The 17,324-nt window shown below is 45.0% G+C and overlaps 1 protein-coding gene across 32 annotated transcripts in view; it reads left to right on the forward strand.

The window, feature by feature from the left end:
* The window catches only part of clasp2 (cytoplasmic linker associated protein 2), a 322,540-nt gene that overhangs the window by 290,095 nt on the left and 15,121 nt on the right, over positions 1 to 17,324 (forward strand). For all 32 annotated transcript variants that reach the window (XM_055633767.1, XM_055633768.1, XM_055633769.1 and 29 more), the window contains 3 exons: positions 5,416 to 5,609; positions 13,281 to 13,409; positions 16,069 to 16,275. In XM_055633767.1, the coding sequence (XP_055489742.1) occupies positions 5,416 to 5,609; positions 13,281 to 13,409; positions 16,069 to 16,275 (530 nt within the window). The remainder of the gene's footprint in view (positions 1 to 5,415; positions 5,610 to 13,280; positions 13,410 to 16,068; positions 16,276 to 17,324) is intronic.

The raw sequence follows: 17,324 nt of genomic DNA on the forward strand, positions 1-17,324 counted from the left end.
AATTCCATTGGCGACTACCTACGTCAACCGGCGACAGGTACCGGCGACTGAATTGTCTTCAGTTGTCGCCGACAGGGTCGTTGCTTGTCGCAGCTTGTCGTGGGTGGACGTAGGTTGACTTTGGTTGTCATAGGTTGTGCCTGTGTGGTCGTAGGTGTGATGGTAGGTGGATGGTAGGTGGACATCCTAAGTCGCGACAATTGGGTCGCCGGTTGTCAAGAGCTAGTCATAGCTTGATGTCGCCTACGTGGTAAGTTGTCGTAGACATTGTCGTGGGGGAGGGTCCAGTCGCTGCTTTTTCGTCGACCTGCTACGACTGTGACAGTCGCTGGCACTCGCCGAAAAAAATCGTCGAAGTGGGACAGGCCCTTAACAACTCCTCCTTTGAATCCTCCCACTTCCTCCAAATCAAAGGCGTAGCGATGGGCATTCGCATGGGCCCCGGCTATGCCTACCTCTTTGCAGGGTACGTTGAACAATCCCTGTTCCAGGTATACTCCGGCCCTATCCCCGAACTCTACCTCCGTTACATTGACAAGTACATCACATCCTCCGTCCATGCCCACGGTAAGGTGTTCCATACCAGGACATCTGAGATGTCCTCATTCTTTAGGGAACGAGGATTCCCCTCTTCCATGACAGATGAGACCCTCACATGTGACTCCTCGGTACTCCGCAGCTCCGCTCTTGCTCCCCCTACCCCCAGTCACAACAGGGACAGAGTCACCCTAGTCCTTACCTTTCTCCCCATCAGCCACCGCTTACAACACATAATCCTCCGACAATTTCACCACCTCCACCCCGGGATTCCAACACTAGTCACATCTTCCCATCTCCACCCCTTTCCACCTTCTGCAGAGACCGTTCTCTCCGCAACTCCCTGGTTAACTCATCCCTTCCCACCAGACCACCCCCTCCCCAAATACGTTTCCCTGCAACGCAGGAGATGCAACACCTGTTCCTATCCCTCCTCCTTCGATATTGTCCATTTACCCCAACAGTCCTTTCAGGTTAGGCAGAGGTTCACATGTACTTCCTCCAACCTCATCTACTGTATCCATTGTTCAAGGTGTGGGCTCCTATACATTGGCGAGAACAAACGTAGACTGGGCGATCATTTCGCTGAACACCTTCGCTCAGTCCGCTTGGACCTACCCGATCTCCCGGTTGCCAAACGCTTTAAATCCCCTTTCCATTCCCACACTGAAATTTCTGTCTGTGTCTGTGTGTGAAATTTCTGTCTGTGGCCTCTTCCATTGGCAGAGTGAGCTGAACAAATTGTAGCATCTCATATTTTGCTGGGGCAGCTTACAACCCAATAGAATGAATATTGATATCTCTAACTTCAAGTGGTCGCTGCATTCCCCCTCCCTCTCTAGCCCCCCCCCCCCCCCCCCCCCCCCCCCCCCCCCCCTGAAGTTACACTAGCTTATTGTTTTCACCTAGCAAACAGCTAACAATGGCTGCTTCCTTTATCATAGTTACTTTTTTGGATATCTTTCATTCCTTTGTTCTATATCTCTCGACATTACTGTCTATATCTCTCGTTTCCCTTTCCCATGAGTCTAGTCTGAAGAAAGGTCTTGACCCGAAACGTCACCCATTCCTTTTCTCCAGAGATTCCGCCTGTCCCGCTGAGTTACTCCAGTATTTTGTGTCGACGGAGTAAACCGGCATCTGCACGTATATTCAGGGAATGGCTGGCAAATGGCAAGTAACATTCACACTACTCAAGAGGGTGTGTAATTCCCTACCTTTGACATTCAGTGACTTTTTACCAAGTTCTACCCCCATCCCCTTCATTATCCTTGGAATAACTAACCCTTGGCCAGAAATACTACTGAATCAAAAATCTAAATACTATGGCTGCAAGCAGTAGCGGACTGGGTCTAAAAATATTGGTTGCCAGGAGACAAAGGGGGCCCACTTCATCAGGGGGCCCACTTGCCATCGGGCAAGCTGACACCCTGGCTAGTCCGCCACTGGCTGCAAGAGCAAGTCAGAGTTTGGATATTCTTCATGACACTTCAGAATCTTATGAGTCTGGAATATCCAGGAGAAGGCAGCCATTCGGCAGCAAAACCACCAACATGAGCATTCACTTTCTTCACCTCTCATGCATTATTCCTGTCGTATGTTCATCTCCAAACCCACAGTGGCTAATACAAGATACAAGATACAAGATACAATTTAATTGTAATTTGGACCCCTTGAGGTCCAAACGAAATGCCGTTTCTGCAGCCATACATTACAAACAAATAGACCCAAGACACAACATAATTTACATAAACATCCATCACATCGCTGTGATGGAAGGCCAAAAAAACTTATCTCTCCACTGCACTCTCCCCCCCCCCCCCCGATGTCAAAGTCAAAGCCCCCGGCTGGCGATGGCGATTGTCCCGCGGCCATTAAAGCCACGCCGGGTGGTGCGAGGTCGCACACCGGGTCTTGGTGTTGGAGCCCCCGGCGTGCGCTCGCAGAGTCCCGCGGCCATTCCAAGCCGCGCGGGGCGGTGATGTCAGGCCCCGCTCCAGGAGCTCTTCGACCCCGCAACTCGGGCGGGAGAAGTCGCCGTTGCGAGAGCCCTGAAAAGCGGTCTCCCTCCAGGGACCCGCGGGCTCCCGGTGCCGCCGTCCACCAGACCTGCAGTTGAAGCCTCCGAATCTCCGGAGGTCGGGCCGCAGCAGCAGCAGCAGCAGCGCCCCTCCACCGCTCCACCCGCTCCGGACTCGGCCGGCCCCGCGACGGTGACGGTGAGTCATCAGCGCCAGAGTCCCCGGTCTCTTCCTGTTGGAGGCCGCTCCTCGTTGCAGCCCCAACGATAACGGAGACCCGACAAGAAAAGGACGGGTCTCCCGTGCAGGGAGAGATTTAAAAGTTTCCCCCTCCCTCCACCCCCCACACACACACACCCCAACAAAAAATAACAAAAACTACATAAAAACATAGACAGAAAATAATAAAAACGCGGACGGGCTGCAGAGGCCGCTGCTGACGAGAGTCGCGCCGCCATGTCCCAAAGCTACTCCAAAAGCATGTCCCAAAGCTACTCCAAAAGCATGTCACAAATCTACATTATCCACCTCCAAGATTCATAAGGGCAGCAGGAAAATCAGAACACATTTTCAAATCAAAAGTTGTTCTGATTTTGGAATATTTTCTCATCACCGTTTGTTCCCTGCTGAGTATGGATTCTGGGACTGCCTATCCAAGAGGTGAATCTTCCCCAAATGGACTGGAATTCAAGTAGACAGTTCAACACCACTTTGGCTCTCTAGGGGTGGTGTCAATACATGCCACCATGGATCTATCTCATGAAGAAATGCAAAAGCATTCAAGGGCTAGATTTTCCCATCTTTGGCAGGTAACCAAAAATGCACACAATGATCCGAATCCTCAAAACTTGCAATTTTAGTTTAATTTAGTTTAGATACAGCGCGGAAACAGGCCCTTCGGCTCACCGTGTCCGCACCGACCAGCGATCCCTACTATCTTACACACACTAGGGACAATTTACTTTTATACCAAGCCAATTAACCTACATACCTGTACGTCTTTGGAGTGTGGGAAGAAACCGAAGATCTCGGAGAAAACCCACGTGGTCATGGGGAGAACGTACAAACTCCGTTCAGACAGCACCCGTAGTCGGGATCGAACCCGGGTCTCCGGTGCTGCAAGCACATGCACCTCACATTCCTGTGGAGGAAGGAACCGCAGATGCTGGATTAAACTGAAGATAGACACAGAAAGCTGGGGATAACTCAGCGGGTCAGACCGCATCTCTGGAGAAAAGGAATAGGTGACATTTTAGGTCAAGGCCCTTCTTCCGACTGAGAGTCAGAGGAGAGGGAAACAAGATATAGACAGTGATATAGAGAGATATGGAACAAATGAATGAAAGCTATGCAAAAAAGCAATGATGATAAAGGAAACAGGCCATTGTTAGCTGTGAGTTAGGTGAAAACAAGGTACAGAAATGAGACTCAACAAGACGACTATGAAGCTCTTGGCCTGAAGAAGGGTCTCGACACAAAATGTCATCCATGCCTTTTCTCCAAAAATGAATGAATGAATGAAAGAATACGTTTATTGTCATTGCACAATACTGTGCAACAAAATTCCATTACATCTCCTCCGGTTAAAAAATACAAACACGACAACCATTGACACATATGTACACTTATTAGTAAAAATAATAAATAAGTATTTAAAAATAATTTAAAAAGAATGTTGCATTTCTTGGAATTACATTTTGCTTCCCCAGTCTTCTCTGTTGGAATTAAGCTCTTTTATCGCACATGGATAGAAACTATTTTTTAGTCTACCGGTGCGAGCCTTCAGAGACCTGAATCGCCTCCCAGAGGGTAGCAGAGTGAAAAGGTGGTTGGTAGGGTGGGATGTGCCCTGCTTGATGTTTGTGGCCCGGTGCAAGCATCGGGCCCTGTATATATCATCCAAGGAGGGCAGTTGAGCGTTTGTAATGCTCTGTGCAGTTTTTATAACTCTCTGCAACGCCCTCCTCTCAGCCACAGTGCAGCTAGCAAACCACACCAGGATGCCATAGGAGAGGATACTTCCCACGACACATCGGTAGAAGGACAGCAGCAGCGGCTGTGAGACGTTTGCTCTCCTCAGAGACCTCAGGAAATACAGCCGCTGCTGTGACTTCTTCACGAGAGTGACGGTGTTCATTTGCCATTTGAGGTCCTGAGAGATGTTTATTCCCAGGAACTTAAAAGCCAGTGACTCTGCCTGTCTCACTGAGTTACTCCAGCTTTTTGTGCCAACCATCACATTCCTGTTTTGTTTTGTTCGGTTTCATATGGTTCCTTCTGATTTATTTATTATTGTTCTCAAATACCCCACATCCCAGTCTTATACCGCAATAAATAGAGAAATAACATTTACGTTATAGCTGTCTTTTGCGGGTCCCATCGTTTGATATAAAGACGCAACAAGTGGCATGGACGTGGAGGTCAAAGGGCCTGTTTGTGTGCTGCACGCTATAAATCTTGTCCTGTTAAGTCAGCCTTCTCCTGATTGACTAATTTCCATTACATTTTGGTCATTCCATTACATTTTGACTTTAGAAATCTGACAGTCCCACATTTTGTTATTCTAATCCAGTTTAGTTTTTGGGAGAAGTCATTGATCTTTGACCTGCTTGAGATTGAGCAGTTGTGTTTTGCTGGAATGCTTTTCATTTTTCATTTCGCCTTTAAAGTTCAGATGGTGTGTTTCATTTTCTATATTGTTTTCTTTTGACTTTTATTATAATATATGCTCTCTGAAACCACACATGAATTCTTTTGGGAAATATTCATACATTTTTTCTGTGTTTTATCATGGCTGTGAACTTTTCATGCTTAAAGGATGGTATATACAAGCACTAATAGTTGGCTTTTGCAACAGATGCCTCTTTGGATCAATCCGATTTGGTTGCGGAGCTGTTGAAGGAACTTTCCAATCACAATGAGAGAATAGAGGAACGCAAAGCAGCAATGTATGAACTACTTAAATCGATTCAAGAAGAGTCATTGGGAGTGTGGGATGAACATTTCAAAACTGTTTTGCTGCTGCTTCTCGAGACACTTGGAGATAGAGAGGTTGGTTAATTTCAATTTTGGAATTCTCCATTCCAGAGTATTTTTATTTATGCTGTGTCTTTTTCTTTGAATGTTCTGTACTTATATTCCTCACCTTTCAGCTGATTATACAACTAGTCTTGAGGATAAACAGTGCCTCCTTTTTCTGGAAGATTACTGGGCTTGGTTACAGAGTTATGAAGAGCAACTCTGTTCTAATACAGCTCTTTTTACAGTAGGAAGCATCTGCCCTCAAGTTAAAATGCACATCACATGGGGATCATGTGCCTAAATCCACAACCTGCTCTGTGGAATTAGGTACAATAACTAGCTCCTCCCAATTTATTGCATCAGTCTGCACCAAATGCAACTTTTCATGTTGGTTTTCTTTCATATATTTGTATACTGGTTCTCATTTAAATGGTACTTGCTATTTTGAAAATGTTTACTTTGCCCTTTTGCTCCCCAATGTACATTTGCCACAAATATCGAAAACGTATTCTACTTAATTTAACAGGTGTTGCTCTGCTGTGTTTGCTGCAAGGGTGTACGGGTCTGTGTAGAGAAACTGTGAGAAAGACAGAGAATCAGCCCGGGGGGGGGGGAGGGGGGGGGGGGGTAATGGAAAGAGCATGGAAGAGCCAGAATCCGTGATCTACCTCTGAAAATCCAACAGATCAGCCCAGCCAAAGTTTCAATTCAGTCAAATGCCAAACCTGACCAACTTGTCTTGTGCTAGTGAATTAATCAAGAATCCCAATTAAGCAACCCAGACATCCTCGAGTTGCTCAGGGCTTAGGTTGGGAAATCTTCCCACTCTACCTAGATGCTCTAAGATCCGCATCTTCTCCCATTTTGCTCTTCTCTCCCTCACTCACTCACTTGGAAACAGGCCATTCAGCCCAACTTGTCAAAGCTGTCCAAGTTCGCATTCTGATCTAGTCCCATTTGTCTACATTAGCCCACATCCCTCTAAACCTTAGTGAAATCAGAAACAAGGAACTGCAGATACAGAATGCTGAAGTAACTCAGCGGGTCAGGCAGCGTCTCTGGAGAGAAGGAATGGGTGACGTTTTGGGTCGAGACCTTTCTTCAGACCCACTGAGTTACTCCAGCATTTTGTGTCTACCTTTGATTTTAACCAGCCACAGTTCATTCCTACACAAGGAACTGCAGATGATGGTTTATAAAAGAAGATACAAAGTGCTGGAGTAACTCAGTGGGTCTGAAGAAGGGTCTCGACTCAGCTGGCCAGTCAACATCTCTAGAGAATATGGATAGGTGACGTTTTGGTGAGGCGGAGTTTGAAGAAGGGTCCCGACCCAAAACGTCATCTATCCATGTTCTCCAGAGATGCTGCCTGACCCGCTGGGTTACCCCAGCGCTTTGTGTCTTCCCTTTGAACCTTTCTGTCCAAATGTATGTAATCATTTATGGGAGCTTTTGGATTATTCTCAATCTTACCTACCAAGATCACCTCAAGGCCTATTTTTGCCCTTCTAGTTTATTTCTTAAGTTCACTCCTATATGGGGTGGGGTCCACAGAGAGTGGTGAATCTCTGGAACTCTCTGCCACAGAGGGTAGTTGAGGCCAGTTCATTGGCCATATTTAAGAGGGAGTTAGATGTGGCCCTTGTGGCTAAAGGGGATCAGGGGGTATGGAGAGAAGGCAGGTATGGGATACTGAGTTGGATGATCAGCCATGATCATATTGAATGGCGGTGCAGGCTCGAAGGGCCGAATGGCCTACTCCTGCACCTAATTTCTATGTTTCTATGTTTCTATCTCTTATAAACCTCAAATGGCTCATTCAATACCAATTCCCTTGGCACACACAATACCTCCTCTTTTCACTGATCAAACCTTCAATATTTTTTGTTGACCAAGTTTACGTCTGACCCTTACTGGAATTTTACCATCTCGCTCCTAAATGCTTCCTATGTATTATATGTTGTTTTCCCTCCAACCAGCTGCTCGCAATCTACTTTGCCAAGGCTTGAAACACCATTGAAATCTCTCTTCGCTCCTTGAGCCCTACCTTGAAGACTAAATGTATATTTTTCTATGAGTAGCTTGAAGCTTACTAAACTGTGATCACTGTACCCAAACGATTCCTGTACAGATGCTTCTTTAACTTCATTGCCTTAAAATAAGGCCGAATAGAACCCCCTCCTAAGTAGCGCTCTCTTCATACTGCTTCAAAAAATCTTCTTGGATGCTTTTAACAAATTCCACCCCATCTAGGCCCCTTGAACCAACACAATTTAGGGAAAGTTAAAATTCCCCACTGCAACATCCCTATTGCTTTCTCACCCTTCTACGATCTGTCGATGAATCGGTTCTCCTAATTCCAGTTAACTATGCGAAGGCCTACATTATAAACTCAGCATAGTGATCAGCACTTACTTATTTCCAAATTCTACTCATTGGTCAATCCCTTCACCATATCATCCCTGAGTAAGTGAAGGAAGGAACTGCAGATGCTGGTTTAAACCAAAGATAAGACACAAAACTCTGGAGTAACTCAGCAGGACAGGCAGCATCTCAGGAGAGAAGGAATGGGTGACGATTCGGGTCGAGACCCTTCTTTCGTCCTGTCATTGTGCAGCTGTGTTTCATGATAAAATCTCAAACATGAACTAAAGCTCTCCTGATGGCTCCACACTTCTGAGGCAGCGAACATCACAACAGCAAGCACTGCAGATACTCCTACTTGTGCCTCTGCTACATCCCCATATCAACTGGCATTCCTTCCTGGCCATGTGCAAAAAAATGTTAGAAATAGACGATAAGACTGACACGTTTGCAGCTCTCGAGCAGGTGCAAGGGAGATTACTTCAGGTTTTTTTGGATCACTGGGATCTCTTCTGGGATAGAAGTGACTCTCCAAGAGGACATGGTCACCTGAATTGTCGTGGGGCCGATATCCCTGCTGAGAGGTTTGACAGATTTACTTGGTAGGGTGTAAACTAAGAGGTAGTGGGTTGGAAACCAGAAGCACAGTGCAGTTTTTCCTCAAATTTTGAAAACAGAACAGGCAAATCCAAGGAAAAGAGCAGACAGTGTGAGGAGGGAATATATGAGACAGTCAGTGAGTTTACCTGCATTTACTTTACTGCTGAAAAAGAAACATAGACATAGAAAACATAGGAAATAGGTGCAGGAGTAGGCCATTCGGCCCTTCGAGCCTGCACCGCCATTCAATATGATCATGGCTGATCATCCAACTCGGTATCCTGTACCTGCCTTCTCTCCATACCCCCTGATCACTTTAGCCACAAGGGCCACATCTAACTCCCTCTTAAATATAGCCAATGAACTGGCCTCAACTACCTTCTGTGACAGAGTATTCCAGAGATTCACCACTCTCTGTGTGAAAAATGTTTTTCTCATCTTGGTCCTAAAGGATTTCCCCTCTATCCTCAAACTGTGACCCCTTGTCCTGGACTTCCCCAACATGGGGAACAATCTTCCTGCATCTAGCCTGTCCAACCCCTTAAGAATTTTGTAAGTTTCTATAAGATCCCCCCTCAACCTCCATATGTCACCTATCCATGTTCTGCAGGGACACTGCCTGACTCGCTGAGATTCTCAAGCATTTTGTGTCTTTTTAACGTTACTGCAAGGAATCTCTCAGGACAGATGCAGCAGTCGAGAACATGAAGCAGCACATGGGATTGTGCTGTTGTTGCTAAGACAAAGACATGGTTGTGTAAGGGCAGGAGCAGCTGCTCAATGTTCCAGGGTACAGATGTTTCAGGTGTAATAGAGACACTTACCTTCAAATTTCACTTGGACCATCTCCGACATCTCCCTTCCGTTTCTTGATCTCACTGTCTCCATCGTAGACTATCAACTGACATCTATTATAAACCTGAAGATAGACACAAAAAGCTGGAGTAACTCAGCGCTTCCGACAGCATCTCTGGACAAAAGAAGTAGATGACCTTTCGGGTCCAGACTCTTCTTCAGACTGAGAGTTAGGGGAAAGGGCAACGAGAGATATAGACGGTGATATTGAGGGATATAGACCAAATTAATGGAAGATATGCAAAAAAGCTATGATGATGAAGGAATCAGGCCATTGTTAGCTTTGTGCTAGGTGAAACGAGTACAGAGTATAAGTCTCAACAAGACCTCTTTGGAGCTGGTACGACATGGGTGCAGGTGGATGTAGAGAGAGGGGATGCAAGCATTTCCTGAAGTTAGAGAAAACAATATTCACACTGCTGATATAAATCTACTGACTCCACAACTATGTAGACTACACTTCTTCCTACAAGTTTCCCCTCAGGTTCCCACCACATCCTTCCCCACACACCTTAAACCTATGTCCTCTGGTTTTGATTACTCTACACTGGGCAAAAGACAGGGCTTTCACTCTATTTATTCCCTCATGATCTTATACACCTCCATGAGATCACCTCTCATCATCCTGCGCTCCAAGGAATAGAGTCCTAGCTTGTCCAATCTGTCCCTATAGCTCAGGCACCTCAAGTCCTGGCAACATCTTTGTACATTTTCTATGCACTCTTTCAAGTTTAACAGGTGACCACAACTGAACACAATACTCCAAATGCAGCCTCACCAATTTATTGTACAACAGGAACTTAATATCCCAACATCTGTACACAATACCCTGACTGAAGGCCAATGTACCAAAAAGCTTCTTGTCCACACAATCGCCATGTGACAACGCTTTCAGGGAACTGTGTACCTGCGCTCCTAGTTCCCTCTGCTCTACCACACTCTCCAGGACCCTGCCATTTATGGTGAAGATCCTTTACAGGTCCAAGCATCATTTTTCAAATGGATCTATGCCCCACACATATTCATTCTTCTTCCTCCATTTACCTTGCCGCAAAAGAATAGCACATTCAATCTTTAATTCTGCCAAGGCAAATATGACCCAGCCAATGAACACACTAACTTAATGGATCTCAGTTATCTTACCAGGCCAGTAACAGTGCAAGAAACTGGTTCACATTCATATTCTCAAGAATAACTAGGGGTAGGCAATAAATATTGGCCTTGTCAATAATGCCCAGATCAAAAAACGATTCCATAAAGAAAACCGATATCTCTGTGTGTGCGTTGTGTGAATTATTTAAAAGAAACATTTGTCATGTCCTCAATAACGTTCAAATTATTTGTTATTCAATCTGTAGTTTTGTGCATTGATAAATCGAATATCACAGCATGTGATCAGAGTACACCTCAAGCTCTTTTGTGTACCCACTGCCTTAAGTACTCTAATATCGATCCCTTGGCATTGCTAAAGCAGTACCGGTGGAGAGACTATGAGGCTGGAATAGTTCTCGCAACAATAGGGAAGTCGGGTGTTAAAGTTTATGATGCATTTTATTGGAATCGAACAAGAACAAAAAGTTTACATTGATAGAAAGATTAGTGAGCCAAAACCATGGTTTAATGTAACTGGCAAAAGATCAGAATCAGAATTGTTTTCTTATGCAGTGATCTAAATGCACTGCACAAGAGAGAAGTGAAAACATTATCAAAAATAACTGGGAAGAATATTGAGGATATACATGATAGTGAAGAAAGGAGATACTTGTTATCGAGTGAGTGCAGCTAAGAATCCAGTCTGAAGAAGGGTCTCGACCCGAAGCGTCACCCATTCCTTCTCTCTAGAGATGCTCACATTGAGTTACTCCAGCTTTTTGTGTCAATCTTAAAAAATCCCTACTTGTTTCTGGGATGGCAGAAGTATAATTTAAGGTGAGATTGATTAGGCCATGTTCTAGGCTCTTGAGTTTACAAGAATGAGAGTTAACCTCACTGAAAATTCAGAGAAGGCTTGACAAGCCAGGCATGGCGAGTTTGTGTCCCTAGGCAAAGAACAATGGGTCATATCTTCATAATAACTGATGAATCAATTGGATAATTGAGGAAATGTTTCTTCATGCAGAGAGAGCATGGATCTCTGGAAAGATGGGGAGGTGTAACCATTGATCATATTCAAAGCAAGGGCTGATAGATTTCTGAATATCTAAGGGCCTGTCCCACTTGGCCGTCATTTGCGTGCCATTTACGCGACCTCCAAAAATGTGGTCGTCGCGTTATGACGCAGGGTAGCGTGTGGGTAGCGTGGGATGGGCGCATGGAGAGGCGTGGTGGAGTGTGGAGTTGCGCGCGGTATCGCGCGGCACTCCAGGATTTCGTGCTGCACGAAATCTTTGCGCGCCTCCGACGTGACGTATCGCGCACGCACGCGGACGTATTGCGGTCGCATGCTGACGTCCTGTCCTCGTACGTGTAGTGCGTGGTGACGCATGATTACCTCACGTGCGTAACCATGCGCCGCCGCGCGCCGCCCATACGCAGTCGGCCCGCCTTTTACGCATCATGGATATAAGTACGTGCGATTTAAGAGTACATTGTGGATAATTATTTCGCATTTTCAGAACAATGGGAATGTTGGCAATCTTTGGCAACAGGCAATTCACATGAGGAATGAGAAATTGAGGGTTTGGCAGATGTTTGTATTCAGAACGAGCTGGAAATCCTTGCACACAAATTCCTGAAAGGTTACATACCAATACATACCAATATAGAAATGGAAGAGCAAAACAGATAAGTGATACAAAATGCTGGAGTAACTCAGCGAGACCGGCAGCATCTCTGGATAGAAGCAATGGGTGACATTTCGGGTCGAGACCCTTCTTCAGACTAAAGAAGAGTCTCGACCCGATACATCATCCATTCCTTTTCTCCAGAGACGCTGCCTGTCCCACCGAGTTACTCCTGCATTTTGTGTCTATCTTCAATTTAAACCAGCACCTGCAGTTCCTTCCTACAGATTAATTTGGTCTGAGCTTTCTACTTTTCATTCACCTCTTTTTTTGAATAAGGGCATTATATTAATAAGGGGCAGCAGTTTTTCCAATTCAAGAAACTGGAACATTTTAGAAAATCACCATAAATATCATAAACTGGGTATTCAAAAGACGTCACACGCTCCAGACGGCTGTGGGGACGCATGATGACGCTTGCAACTGTCATGCGTCAGTCACTACCGGCCTGTCGTGTAAATGACAGCCAAGTGGGACAGGCCCTTTAACTAATTGGGATATAGAGATAGGACAGGAAGATTGTATTTGATTAGCCATGATCTCTTTGAATGCCAATGGCAGAGCGTGCTCTGAAACAAAGGGTCTATCCTTACTCTCCTTTAGTTTAGTTTAAAGATACAAAAGTACAAACCTGCGCATCTTTGGAATGTGGCAGGAAACCAAAGCATGGGGAGAAAACCCACGCGGTCACAGGGAGAATGTAAAACTCCGTACAGACAGTACTCGTAGTCAGGATCAATCCCGGGTCTCTGGCACTCTAAGGCAACAACTCTACCACTGTGCTGCCCCTTGTTACTTGTGTTCTTATGAATTCCTGGTATTTTTTTTCAAAGATACTAATGTGTGGAATGGCCTGATGTTAGTGATATATCAATATATTTTTTTCCTTTTGTCCTATGCATCTTAGGAAACAGTCAATCTCCTAGAAGGCATCTTGATCTTCAAATAACAATGATTATGATGTGAAATATTTGTTATTAAATGGAACTTTAAATTGTGAGAACCTCCATTCTGTTCATCTCTATGTATGTTTATCGCCTTCAAAGTATTTTCAATGGAAGTTTATTAAGTTAGCCTTTCTTTTCTCTTGATGTTGCAGCACACAATCAGAGCTTTGGCACTGCGGGTTTTAAAAGAGATTTTGAAACATCAGCCAGAAAGATTCAAAAATTATGCGGAACTCACTATCATAAGAACATTGGAAGCTCACAAAGATCCCCAAAAAGAGGTTGGTTTATTGCTGATCCTTTTGAAAGTGAAGACTAAACAAACTTAGTCTGCTGTATTCTTAAGACATAAGAGTCATAGCTTCATAGTGTTATACAGCGTGGAAATAGGCCCTCCGGCCCAACTTGCCCACTCCGACCTATCTACACAAGTCCCACCTGTCTGCATTTGACCCATATCCCTCTAAACCTATCCATGTTTTAAACATGCATTTTCTGGACATGCAGTCTCTTCTGGGGCAGAGAGAGAGTTTGGGTTGCAACTGAACTGAAGTGAGACTAATATCTTGGCTGGCATATTTGCTTGTGCTGCTCAGGACGGTTTAAACTAGATAGGCAGGACAAGATCCAATTCAGTAGTGAGGCAGGTGTGATGTTGGAGGTCGGAGCAGGTCAGTGACACAAAGTTCAGTCGACAGGACCACAGCAGGGATCAAGGAAAGACAGTTGTATTAAATTGTATTTATTGCAATGCAAGAGGCTCAATAGGTAATTATATAAACACAATACATGGATAGATGCGAGCGACTGGGTTATTATAGCCATTACACTAACATGGCTAATGGAGGGATAGCGCTGGCAGCTTAATGTTCCAGGGTACAGTTGCCACAGATGAGATAGATGTGGGGTAAAAGAGGAGAAGGAGTTGCTTTATTGATTAAGGAGACCAAGATACCCCATCTAAGATTCTTCCATTTAATCACGTATGGCCCATATCACTTTAAACCTCTCCTATTCATGTGCCTGTCCAAATGTATTTTAAATGGTGTTTTGGTATTGTCTCAACCTTTCCTCTAACAGCTGATTCCTACACCCACCACCCTCTGTCCCCCCTCATGTTCCTGTAAAATATTTCTCTTTTCACCTTAAACCTACATTCTCTAGTGCTCCATTCCCATACCCTGAGAAAAAGACTGTGTGCAGGTGTCAACTGCTCTACATCGGTGAGACCAAGCGCAGGTTTGGCGATTGTTTCGCCCAACACTTCCGCTCAGTTCGCATTAACTAACCTGATCTCCCGGTGGCTCAGCACTTCAACTCCCCCTCCCATTCCGAATCTGACCTTTCTGTCCTGGGCCTTCTCCATGGCCAGAGTGAGTCCCATCGCAAATTGGAGGAGCAGCATCTCATATTTCGCTTGGTTAATTTACACCCCAGCGGTATGAGCATAGACTTCTCCAATTTCAGGTAGTCCTTGCTTTCTCCCTCCATCCCCTCCCCTTCCCAGCTCTCTCTCTCCACCTCTTCCTTTCTTCTTCATCCCCCACTCCCACATCAGTCTGAAGAAAGGGTCTCGACCCGAAATGTCACCTATTCCTTCGCTCCATAGATGTGGCCTCACCCGCTGAGTTTCACAGGCATTTTTGTCTACCTTCGATTTTTCCAGCATCTGCAGTTCTTTCTTAAACAATGTGCATTAATCCAATCTGTTTCCCCTCGTGATTTAATACCGTTCTACAAAATCACCCCTCAGCCTCCGGTGCTCCAATGAATTAAATCCTAGCCAGCCAGAGCACACCATATAACTTTTGCCTCGAGTCCTGGCAATATCCTCGTAAATCTTCACTGCAATCTTTCTATCTTAATGGCACATGTATAGCAGGGTGGCCAAAACAGAACACCACATTCCATATGCAGCCTCACCAAAGACTTGTACAACTGTAACAAAATGTCCAAAAGTCGTTCTTACCACCCTACCTACCTGTGATGCCACTTAAGGGGACCTATGTGCTTGTACTCCTAGATCCCTCTGCTCTACAACTCTCCCAGGCCCCTACTGTTCATTGTGAAGGTCCTGGCCTAGTTTGACTTCCCAAAATCAACATGTCACACTTATCTGAATTAGACCCCATTAGCCATTCCTCAGCCCACTTGCCCAGCTGATCAAGATCCTGCTGTAATTCTTGACAACCATCTTCACTATCTACAATACCACCTATTTTAGTGTAATCTGCAAACTTACTAATCATGCCTTGTATACTCGCATCCAAATCATTAATACAAACCACAAACAGCAATAGGCCCCGGGGTGTGCCACTAGTCACAAGCCTCCAGTCTGAAAAACAACCCTTCCGCCACCACCCTCTGCTTCCCCACATGATCCTAAATTCTATATCCAATTAGCTAGCTCTCCCTGGATCTCTGACTATGACTTGAATTGTGCAAAGTAGTCCACAATAAATACAGCCTCAACAATATTGATGAAATTCGTGCGTATGGATACGTAAGAGCAAACTACATAGAGGGATCTGTTTTGTAACACACGGAATGTGGATGATAAACCTGAGGTAAATCAGACTGAAGGAGAGGCTCAACCCGAAACATCATCCATTCCTTCTATCCAGAGATCCTGTCGGTCCCGCTGAGTTACTCCTGCTTTTTGTGTCCATCTTCAAATGACGTCATGCGCTCCAGACGGCTGTGCGGACGCATGATGGCGCGCGCGACTGTCGAGCGTCAGTCACTACCGGCCTGTCGCGTAAATGACGGCCCAAGTGGGACAGGTCCTATGACACCAATGTTTATTTTAACCACATCGCACATACCTATGTGGATGTTGACATTGATTTCCCAGCACCACACCAGTGTTACATGGGTGTAAGTAATATTGCGGTAGCTAACAAGATTCCTGAGTTCTAACATCTGTTTCTTCTTCTTTAGGTGGTAAGAGCTGCTGAAGAAGCTGCAACAGCCCTGGCCAATTCTATCAACCCTGAGCAATGCATTAAAGTACTTAGTCCTATTATCCAAACTGCAGAATGCCCCATCAACCTTGCAGCCATCAAAATGCAAACCAGGATCATCGAGAGAGTCCATAAAGAGACTCTAAACCAGTTATTACCTGAAATTATTCCAGGGTTGTTAATGGTATGTAACAACATTGATTTTAAATACAAATCATTTATACATAGAATTAAAATCCCCATAAAACAGGTATTGTTGAAAAGTTGAATGGTAGGCAAATAATTGGCTTCTTAATATCATTAATGTAAAGGATTTAGATTGTATATTGACTGAATCTTAAATGGGGTTTGGATGATTTGAATAATATGTTGGATAGATTGAACATATGTGGGGCACAGTGGTGCAGCGATAGAGTTGTGCAGCTGGTAGAGTTGTTGCCAGAGACCCATGTTGATCCTGACTATGGGTGCTGTCTGTATAGATTTTGTATGTTCTCCCCCTGACCTGCTCTGGTTTTCTCCGGGAGCTCCTTTTTTTTCCCCACTCTCCAAAGACATACAGGTTTGTAGCCTAACTGGATTGGTAACATTGTAAATTGTCTGTAGTGTGTGTAGGATAGTGTTAGTGTGCAGGGATCACTGGTCGGCGTGGACACGGTGGGCTGAAACGCCTGTTTACGCGCTGTATCTCGAAATTAAGCTAAACTGAACTGCTGCCTTACAGCTCCAGAGACCCAGGTTTGGTCCTGACCTCTTGTACTGTCTACATGGAGTTTGCATGTTCTGCCTGTGACTGAGTGAATTTCCTTCGGGTGCTCTGGTTTCTTACTGGATATCCCAAAGACAAGCTGGTTTGCAGGTTAATCAGCCTGTATATGCCCCTAGTGTGTGGGGAGTGGATGCCAAAGTGGGATAACATAGAACTATGTGAATAGGTGATCAGTAGTCGGTGTAGACTGGGTATGCTGAAGCTCCTGTTCCCATGATGTATCTTTCAATATATTCTAATTTCATTCTCTCAGGTTTAAGAGCTTAGATTATTTCGAAGCTGTATTTTGTTTATTGAACTACTAATTATGTAATATCTGTGGCCCTAAACTATTCAGTCCTTTCCCAAGGGAAGTAGCATCCTAGGCATTTTACCTGGGACTGGCAGAAGTTTGCACACCACAATTAAAAGTTCTCTCAGGATCCTTTATTGCTAACCCACATCCATCCATCCATCTCCCTCCA

The sequence above is a fragment of the Leucoraja erinacea genome, chromosome 4 (assembly GCF_028641065.1).
Source record: "Leucoraja erinacea ecotype New England chromosome 4, Leri_hhj_1, whole genome shotgun sequence".
NCBI lineage: Eukaryota > Metazoa > Chordata > Chondrichthyes > Rajiformes > Rajidae > Leucoraja > Leucoraja erinaceus.